Raw genomic sequence first — 11068 nt, 5'->3', positions numbered from 1 at the left:
CCTTGTAACTCGCGGCCACGTTATCAGGCTGCGAGTTACAAGGAGACCAAGAGCAAGACGTCCGGCAGGAAGAAAGACGTAAAGGTCAAGGTGGGCGAGCAAATGTCAGATACTGAGCTGGTGGATCCTTTGCCGGAGAAGTTACGCTCGACAGTGAACGCCAGACTGAAGAACGATCTAATCGTGTGCGCGGTGATCGGCACCCTGTCTTTTGGAATTCATCGTACGACGGTGTTCACCGCTCTGCAACCGGAGCTCAATCCGGTACTGTGGAGTAAACTCTTATGTTTCATCGTTTTCCTAGAAATGAAGGACAGAAAGCTAGATGGATTAACAGTATCAGGAATATTAATGGATCTACTTGGGAGCCTAAGGATCCATTGTTTGTGTGCTCTGTAAGCTGCAGTGTAGCAAATATATACATATACATATATAGCGAAGTCATTTACTGATAGCATACATATTTTTTCAGGAGCATTTTGACAGGTTTTCTTGGGAGCGTGTTAGAGAAGATGGTAAGAGGAAACTGAAAATCGGAGCAATTCCTTCAGTTTTTAACGATAGTCTCCCATCGAAGCTATTTAATGAACATACATATTCAATGCCATTACCTGTTAGCGCAAACTTAAAGGGTCAAATATCAGGGAAAGTTAAAATATTACTTTGCAAGAAAGCAAATCCAAAACCTTTGGTTGCAACGATCGTAATATTGCCAGCTGCGGAGGAAAATTTTGAAATCTGAAAAGCACAATTATTCGAATTGTAATTGACAGTTGAACCAAGTACAAATATAAAATAAATCATATTTTATTTAATTTAAAATAAATTTTCTCTTATAGATGTCAAATAAATCGAATATTATTGTCTTGTAGATATATGTATCTATAAAAAACGTAGTAAAGTTATATATAAATTTTTTTACACTATTCCTCAAAGAACTATTAATAATTTACAATAAAATACACAGTACGTTTTCATTTACTTTATTATATGTATCTGCAAGTATAATCTTATGAATTAATATATCTTTCGTTTTTCTTGATTGTACATGTTACATTGATTAAGGCAACAAGAAGCTATATTCATATGCAATCAGGTGTGTTGTGTATTAATATAATGTTTTACAAGCATTCTGACTCTTTAACAACTTTCCTTGTATATTGTCGACATGTTTCAAAGTAAATAACTTTCATATCTATATACATAGAAGATAAAATTGCGTAACTAAAATTAAAAATAACGCTCTTTTTGATATATGATACAACTTTTCAAAAGATAAAAAGATATAAATACATGTTTTTACAATTTCAGCCCAATGTGATTTCTGCCCAGTGCTCTGAATGTCAACGTGAAGAAATTCAAGCAAGCGCGGGTAAACGGCGGGAGTAACTATGACTCTCTTAAGGGAGTCATGCTCTCTCAGGCCCTTGATTCTCATAGGAGTCTCTTTGGACCTGGGGTCAGAGAAGGTTACTTGGGCTGGTGATGCGAATACATAGCCTCTCCCGGTCAAGTCATACCAACCCACCTCCACGTGGTCTCGCTGGAACGCTGTGTTAGGTGCTGCTTCGGTTCGGTGCGGCTTGGTCTTATAGAGCTAGGATGATCACACCTGCTCTGGGTCCGACGCCGTCCGACCGGTGCGCGCTGCAGTAACCAAGTCGGTGGTATGGCGACCTAGGTGCGCCCCGAAGGGCCTGTAGCGATATGGGCCCAAGTACCGATGTCCATGGTAAGTTGTGGGGCCAAGAAAGGGCACGGTTATTTGGGGAGCTCTCGGCTGTCAATCCGTTTGCTCCCCTACACGCAGTAAATTTATGGAAAGTCCACGTATGAATGTAAAACCCCCGGGTTCTCGGATGGCCCGGGTACTGCGTGCAAGATGCGCAAGCGATAGTGTCGTTGGTGCGGAGGTACCTGACGGGGTCGTAGCTGGATCGTCGGGTACTAGAAGCAGAGCCATGTCCGATGTCATAGAAGGGACGGAAGCATTTAGCTGTGAGTTTTGCCCAAGGGAGTTCCGGACCATGCGTGGTCTAAGTCTGCATGTTACTAAGACTCACCCAGTGGTGGCCAATAGCGCGGTGGATGTTGAGCGCGTGAAAGCACGTTGGTCGGTGGAGGAGGTCAGACTCATGGCTCGCGCTGAGGCTACAGCCACCTTAGCGGGAATTATCTTCATGAATCCTCATCTGCAGGATAAGTTCCCTCATAGGAGTCTCGAAGCTATCAAGGGTAAGCGTCGACAAGAGGCTTACCGCGAGATGGTTAGAGTCTTCTGCCAAGAGATGCAATCGCGAAACGCGGTTGGCATTGATGAGGGCGATAGGGACGGCGCAGCGATGATAAGAGCTGCTGCCGGCCCTGCGACCATAGGGTCTGACATAGTTGATCCAAGCGCACATCAGCCTTCCCCTGAGCAAAGATCTCAGAGGCTGCGGGACATCATCAACCAGCTCATAGAGCAGAGCTCAGCGTCCCGTAGCTATCAGGCTGATACTCTTGTGGGCATCGCGAGAGATGCTCTACTGACGGGGGTGGTCGACGTTCAGGCCATCGAGAGATGGCTGGCCCTGATCTTCCCGCCGTCAGCTGTGCGCCCTCCACGGCGCGCCTCGACGAAGCAGCGCAATCCTCCTAACACAAAAGAGAGTAGGAAGCAGAAAAGAAAGAGAGAATATGCACATGTGCAGATTCTCTACAAGAAGAGCCCAAAGGCCTGCCTTTCGCACGTCCTCGAAGGCGGCTCGGAACGTGAGCGACCGTCCGCTGTCGAATTCGACGCGTACTGGCGTCCCGTAATGGAGGCGTCTAGTGGCGCGGATGGAGACATGACGGCCTTGCGCGAGTCGTACGGGGAGGCGGGGCGGGTAGCGCGTACTAGCCGGAGCCGTCCACCGACAGCCAGAGGGATTCATCTCGAAGGTTTAGGTGAGGGCGCCGCCACTGGCCCGACTCGGGCGGCGGATAAGGCCTCGCTCTGGGATCCTATAAAACCTATCGAGGTTCGAAGGATTTCGATCAAGACTGGTACAGCGCCCGGATTGGACCAGATTACGCCGAGGATGTGGAACGCTGTTCCCCTTGTTCTTCGTGCGCTTCTGTTCAATCTGCTGCTCCTGGCAAGAACGGTACCCTCGTCGATCGCCACAACAAGAACTGTATTTCTGGAGAAGGGAGGGATGTCCAACCGGCCTTCACCGGCGGAATACCGACCTCTCAGTATAGGATCAGTTGTGATTAGACACTTCCACAAGATCCTTGCCAAACGTTTAGCGGCCCTGAACGTGTTCGACACTCACCAAAGGGGTTTTCGGCCGGTGGATGGGGTGTGTGAGAACGTCACAGTCCTGTCCGCCGTGCTCGGTGATGCCCGGAGGCGTTGTCGGACACTACATCTGGCGTGCGTTGACCTGTCGAAGGCATTTGACACGGTCTCGCACCCAGCCATACATAGGACTCTTGAAGAGCTGGAGCTCCCTTGGGAGTTTAGGGAGTATATCGGGGCCGTTTATTCGGATGCGCAAACGGTGATAGGATCCGTCACCAATAATGTATCGGCCATTAAGATCGGCCGTGGCGTGAGACAGGGTGATCCGTTATCGCCGCTACTGTTCAATCTGGTCGTGGATAGAGCACTAGCAATTCTCTCGGAGGATGTTGGCTATCAGTTGGGGGACGAGCTGATCGGCGCCTTGGGCTACGCAGACGACATTGTGCTCCTTGCCTCTACCAGGTCCGGTCTGCAGGAGAATTTGACACGGCTTCAGGCTGTTTTTGCGCGCAATGGACTTACAATTAACGCAAAGAAAACAGGTGTGCTGTCCATGGTGGCGTCCGGTAAAGACAAAAAGGTGAAGATTGACACAACACCGTACTTCACCGTGGGGGGAGCGCTGATTCCGCAAAGATCCCCTGTCGAGATCTGGACGTACCTGGGCTGCATGTTTGTAGGTGCTAGGGAATTCGCTAATGATCCGCCCCTAGCTCACTCCATCGAGCTACTCACTAAGGCGCCTTTGAAGCCGCAACAACGGCTGAGGCTCTTACGTGACTTTCTCCTGCCACGGTATTATCACCGTTGGATAGTGGGAACCGTCACGGCCAAAACGTTGAGGGGCGTTGACATTATGGTACGCAAGGCCATTAGACGATGGTTGCGATTTCCCCATGATGTTCCTGCTGGATATTTTCATGCGCCGATACAGAGTGGCGGGCTTGGTTTGCCTCTACTTAAGACTTTAATCCCTATTCTGAAGTTCGACCGATTGCAGCGGTTGTGTCGCAGCACTCTGCCCGCGGCGCGCGCCGCCGCCGAAACCACATTTGTGGCTAGGCGGCTGGTTTGGTGTGAGAACCAGATGCGCATCCGGGGTAACAGGGTGCTTACGACCGCTGAGCTTGGACAACAGTGTGCAGCCTGGTTGCGCGAGTCGTGCGATGGGAACGGGCTCAGGGAGGCGGAAACGTCGAAGCTGAGTTCGCATTGGGTGTCGGCGGGAGCCGACCTCATCCCCGGAGCCGACTACGTGCACTATCATCACATACGGGCCAACTGTATTCCGTCTAGAGCAAGAGTCTCCCGAGGTCGTGATGGGCGCGAGGTTCGCTGTCGTGCTGGTTGTCCCGATATCGAGACACCGGCGCACTGCGTTCAGCGTTGCTTCAGAACGCACGGAGGGAGAATCCTACGGCATAACGACCTTTGTCGTCGAGTCGGTGGCTTCTTTCAGCAGAAGAGATGGCATGTCGATGCGGAATTAGCCTACTCGACCTCTGCCGGCCTGAGGCGGCCCGACCTGACCATTGCTAAGGGTGATGAGGCAGTGGTCGTAGACGCGCAGGTAGTTTCCAGCGAAACTGCGTTAGAGGTGTCACATGAGCGCAAGGTGGAGAAGTACCGATCCTGTAATGATCTAGTGGACCGGGTGGCGGAGCGCACAGGAGTGCCGCGTGATAATGTCCGTTTCACCGCCATTACGATCTCATGGCGAGGTGTCTGGAGCCCTAGGAGCGAGGGTGAGCTGCGTAGTTTGGGCCTAACGCCTGCCCAGCTGCGTACGCTCACGACTCGCGTCCTCTGGGGCTCATGGCTAAATTGGAAGAGGTTTAACGGTATAACAACCCGTTATGTGCCGGGGCGGAACGTAACCGCAATTAGTGGTGCACGTCGGGGTGGCACGTAGAGTTGGGTGCCTCCGCATCAGCGGACAAGCGAGAATGTGAGTGTGCATGAGTAGTAGAGTGAGAGCTGCTGGACAGCTCCTTTCAAGCACTTCCAGGGTGTTAGCTGCGAACACCGACAGCAAACCGCCTTGCAATATCGTTATAGGTTCAGGATGATTGCGCATGATTGCGGTCGTTCTGCCTTAAACGAAACAATAGCCAAATGCCTCGTCATCTAATTAGTGACGCGCATGAATGGATTAACGAGATTCCCACTGTCCCGATTAATTTGTATAAATAATTCGTTTTTATTATTATTAAATTTGCTACGCTTACAAAATTTTTAGTAATTAATAATCAAATAGACTGAGAATAACAGAGATGTAATTTTTCTATATATGTTCATTTAGTTGCAACTTTCCCCATAGCCATTTTCATTCCTATAAAAATAAATCTTATATTTTGTAAAATTATGGATACACAAAAGAATTTCTAAAATAGCACAATATAATTATACATATATTTACTGTTATTAAAATCATACATAAGTTTATTGTGTTGTGTAAATAATGTTCAGAATACTTTAGAAGAGATATGGGATATAAGTTTCATTACGCTGTAATATATTTACGACAAGCACACCGTTTCTAAAATCGACAGTTTCTTATACGCACTTTCCTATTCCATATGGAGAAACAAAATGGCGGCTTTATCGATATATCGCACCTATCGATTTCAATGTCGCTTCTCTATTATCTAGGACTCTACATCGGACTTCCGACCGCGGAGATAATAATTCTTAGAGGGAACCCTGTTTTATGAATCTTTGGCAGCCCGTAATACCGTGGGAGGTTTCCATTGGTGCATTTCAGGCGGTAGTATGTAGATTTATCAACGATGTTATTGTCTAGCCAAGATTTTACTAACTGATTAAAACTTTGTGTCAATTGTTTAATCGGGTCCTTCTTTAATTGTTTGTACGTTGATCCGTCGTCGAGTATATTAGTCATGCTATTAATGTAATTGTTTCTGTCCATGATTACTGTTGTCTGTCCTTTATCGGCTCTCGTGACAAAGACATCGCTGTTAATTTTTAAAAATCTTTTACAGTATCTAAACTCACTCAAAATGTGACGGTCAAAATAGTCCAAGTGTCTCGATTTTTTAAGGAAAACGCTCAGGGATTCCGCAATCGAATTCCGCACACCACTAACTATTTTTTCCGGCAATTTATGGCAATTAGTTTCAAAGCTCTTCACCACATCGAGAGTAGTGCGCAGTCGATCTTTCTTATCGTTGTTCGTGATGGGTAAACCGAACTTATCTCCAAGACTCAAGAACCTCGAAACTTTTTCCGGAATAGATTTCCCGCTAATGTTAACGAGCCACTTTATTCTGTCATTGTTAACAAAGGCACTGTATATGTTCTATCTTCTGAACACTCTATTGAATTTGTCGATGGACAAATTTTTATGTTTGGAAAGTTTGAACCCTATATATGATAAAGTCATTTCGTCGCTATAAGCATCACGTGAGCATCGCATGTACAATAACAACCTAATGTATTTGTTAAAACCGTGGAAACGATCATTGTGTCTTGAAACTCCGACATGTGAACACGCTTGTTGTCGGCGCTTCTTCGATGATGTTATTGCTCCATATCTGAGCAACAGCGTTGCATCACGGAACGCACAATCGTCACGCCGTACTCATTCTCGTTTGTCACCAACTTACACACGTAAAGTATAAGTTTCAGAACACACGCGAGTTTTACTTGTAACACTTTTTTGGTTTGTTTGCATTGACTTGACCATTGTTCTTATATAGTGACTTCCCTGCCGAAAATGTTCGATTAAAACCGATTAAAACAGATTATGTTTTAATCGGTTTTAATCGGTTTTAATCGGTTCAATCCGCGCCCGGATTAAAAAGTAATCGATTTTAATTCCAAACTAATCAGAATAGGTTTTGATATCGCTTTTGCAGATTATTTCCAATCCGAAATCATTACATTCTAATCCATATTGTTGTCAATCCAAAATAAACACTAATAATTGGATGGATATATAATCCAAAATAATCCGCCTAATTTTGTATATTTCTTTTCAAGAGATGAGTCCGTTTCAATTACAAAAACACCGATTCAATAAAATCGGTTGTAATTTATCTGAATCCGATTTGCTAGGAAAGACAACATTAATCCGTTTTAATTCGAAATTCAGCGATTGCGCGTATGCAATTTCAATCCGTTATAATAATATCCACTTTTAATAATTGAGTTGATTTTGTAATCCGGTTTAATCCAAAATTTACCAATTTGGGGGATAAAAACTAAATTGATTTGAATGCAATAAGAATCAAATTTATATAGTCTGTGATAAAGCAACAGTAATTTGTTTGAATTTGAAATTCTCCTTTTTTCAGATGAAAAGGAAATCGGATATAATGCAATTAAATCAAATTTTTGTTATAATTATATTTGACTGTGTGTATATATAAATAAAGAAACAAAATTGTATTTATTACAAAGTTTTATTTATTATTGAATTTCAAATGTATTCGGAGGTTTGCATAAATATCTACAATATCCAACATCTATGTGAATAAGCTTGCTTTTGACATCGTTTATGGGAACTATTGAGCTATGTACATAATCTTCTGATTCTATCCTATCCATGTACGACACTTTAAACGGTTTATTGGAACTAATCGTAATTTTTTATATTTGCAACAGGAATCTATTATTTAATAGAATAATGTGCATTATTTGACCATATTTGCCTGAATGTAACTGAATCATTGTATCGTTCGTTCTTTTCGCTTTGCGATACTTCTGGCTGTGAAATACAACGCCTCTAACGATGCAATTTTTATATGCTTTATACATTTTATCATCGCATTTTACGCTATAGCATTTGCCAATAAGAATGACATTGTTGTCATCAGATGTATCGAATTTTGATAAATGTTTATATTGAAATCTGCAGTAGTCAGACACGGCAGAATCATCACAATAATCTACATTATCCGTTAGAAAGTGCAATATCTCCAAGGACTTTTTCGACATTTGCTGGTCAATTCCGTTTGGACTATTCATACATTGTTTTAATTTATATATATTACTCTCGAAAGACGTAAATGTTGTTGAGGATAACCAAGATTCTCGTTTTTACGATTACTCACCCGAATTGTATTCATCATAATAGTCAGAAAAGTTTGTTCTTTTAAATATATTAATGTTTTGATAGCGAAAATTTTATGTTTATTTTGAAAAAATTGAGAATAAGATGGAATTTTAATCAATTTGAAAAATTTATTAGTTCATAATAAATTTCAAATCTTAAACGCGTATATCTTGAGATTGCCAGTTACGTCGATTAAAATTCCATCTTATTCTCAATTTGGTTAAAATTGCTGGCGAAGTTAATGTATTTATTTGTTTATTTTGAAGATTTTATTTTCAATTTTAATTGTTTGTATTGCTTAAAAGTTTGAAAATTGATTAAAAACTGCAAACAATACACTCAAAAGGGCCCGATCCAAGGGTCGAAACGTCGCAGCGTTTTGTAATCATTGCCAATCATTAGTCGATAACAATAAATGTTTCGAGTTTAATACATATTGGCGGAATAAACAGTTATTTCTTTATGTACACTTAATACTACGGAACCTAAACTACTATATACAGGTGAGCGCCGAACATGGCTATAAATTGTGCTAAATTATACTAAATCAATTACATTTTTTAATGTTTTGCATATATACCTATAATCATGAAAATAAACAGTTTTATGTTTATAAATTATTTTTTATTATTTTTCTAAGTAATCAAAATTAGATTTTTATACATGTATTTGAAAATAAATTTACATATTATATACTTTTGATAAGAGATAGGAAGGGTTCGAGATTCCGTTAACGCTGCGCCGTCCGATCAGATGGCAGCATCGATCGGGTAACGACGCTCGATCACTGCGGCAGCTTGCGCCCGCACGGGCGCGCTCATCGCCAACGTCTTCCTCGCGATCGAGACACTTGTACAAATGGCTGCGCTGTGACGAGACGCGTAACGTGTGCTCTGTACGTTTCGCATTGTGACTCCGGTTAAGAGTGCATATCGCAGTGACCACGCTGCCTCGATTTTCGTATAACTTGTGAAATAGACCGCTCATCAACTCTGGTGCCTCAACACGACGACTCAAGCTCACACGTGCGCGAGTGCCGACTGCCACGTGTCTCACCGGCTCACGAGCGATTCATCGAAGAGGACGGCAATTAATATAATTGCCTCTCGCTTATAAGGACTAGAAAGACATCTCATTTGTTCACCGCTCATCATTTCTCAGGTCAGATTGTATCAATTTTGACACATTAAAGACGGCTCAGACTGCGGTCTGAGTTACACAAAAATAAAGTGAATAATTAGTTAACACCTTCCACGCGCGTCCTTCTCATCCCGCTCCCATCGTCGGGATTAATCAGCGATTTCGCGAACAGGAAGATAATGTTAAAAGTAATGTTTCTTAGTATTATTTTTACTGTAAATATGCACTAAGATATTTACATTTCATGAATAAATTTTCTAAACTTTGTATGATTTTGTTATATCTATATTAGATAAAAAATATATATTATATAGTAGTAATATGGTTTATTTCTAATTCTGACGAATTACAGAAATGGTGTTTTGTAGGGACGTACCCAACCTTTTACAAAGCTTTTCTTACTCTACCCGACCTGGCTGTAGGCGACCCTTCACATACTGAACCTTCCCACCCCTTCGCGGGGACTTGGTTGGACTTACCTACGTGGGACCCCTTCACACATACACTCACACTCCTCCGACCTAACCTTGGAACCGGCAGCTAAAGCCACCGTTCCAGAGTCGAGCCCTTCACGCCACGGCGACACTTTTAACCCGATGGACGAATCAACGGCGTTAGCCGGAGATCCCAGTGCCGTAGAGCTGACCGAGGGTGCCAACCAATCGGCGAGCCTGACCGCAGCAGAGGTGCAGTTATTTATGAGCGACGACGCGGAGCAGCAGGACCTGTTCCAGGAAGTTCTCGAGGCCGTGGTGAAGCAGATCGTGCGAGAGTGCGGGGAACAGCCCGCTGGAATCGCAACCGAGAACAACGGCCAATCGCGAGACGAGGAGAGAGTCGACGAGCAGCCGACCGAATTGACGGCGCCGGAGATAGCAGCAGGAGCATCCATTGCCCAGTGATTAAAATCCCGTTCCAATTGCACGTGACATTGCATGTCTAAGAGTTGTAAAGATCTAACTAGAGTGGTATATTTTATTTTATTTTATTTTTACACTTTGTGTTATTTAACAAAATTAAGTTTATTTAGAAATCTATACGCGAACCACGCGAGACAATACCCAAGAGGGATAATTTTATATTAACATTGCGTTAAATGCATGTATTAGCCTATAAGAGAGCGCTATTAATTAAAGACAACGATTTTATAAACAGACACACGATACCTACACAATTACCCACAAATACATTTCCAACCAATCCCAGACATCCGGGTGAAATATCATTGAAAAATAAGAATAGAGCCATCGCGAGAGCCAATCACAGGCCATGGACTCTGATAAATTTAAAATTCTTGTACTTTCATTCATTTTTATATTATTCGCAATATCTATAATTTGCATACTATTATTAGCTTATTCGCACGTGGCGAAAGCACATCAACCTTACTATTTACCCTAAATATATTAACGTCTGCAAGATGCAGTTGAAAGAATACCTGGTGGTCACTTTGATCATTTTCATTCCTATAATAATTAGTTTTCCAGACGTAAATACCGTAAGCATGATATTCATCTTATACACATTGTATATTTTACTTTTAAGTCTCGAGATCGATCCACGATTGATTCCCGAAG

General features: G+C 43.1%; 1 protein-coding gene across 1 annotated transcript; it reads left to right on the top strand.

Annotated features, from left to right (window-relative positions):
* The first annotated feature begins 68 nt into the window (after positions 1–68).
* On the top strand, positions 69–657 carry LOC112453896 (pecanex-like protein 1). The gene is made up of 2 exons (XM_025014915.1): positions 69–395; positions 473–657. Exons 1-2 carry the CDS (start codon positions 103–105, stop codon positions 528–530), a joined length of 351 nt encoding a protein of 116 aa, XP_024870683.1. The 5' UTR covers positions 69–102; the 3' UTR covers positions 531–657.
* Positions 658–11068: the final 10411 nt, after the last annotated feature.

Source organism: Temnothorax curvispinosus, unplaced genomic scaffold (genome assembly GCF_003070985.1).
Source record: "Temnothorax curvispinosus isolate PA1 unplaced genomic scaffold, ASM307098v1 QBEX01004749.1, whole genome shotgun sequence".
NCBI classification, from domain to species: Eukaryota; Metazoa; Arthropoda; class Insecta; order Hymenoptera; family Formicidae; genus Temnothorax; species Temnothorax curvispinosus.
Note: the sequence above shows the minus strand (reverse complement) of the source record. Positions and strands in the feature narration are given on the sequence as shown.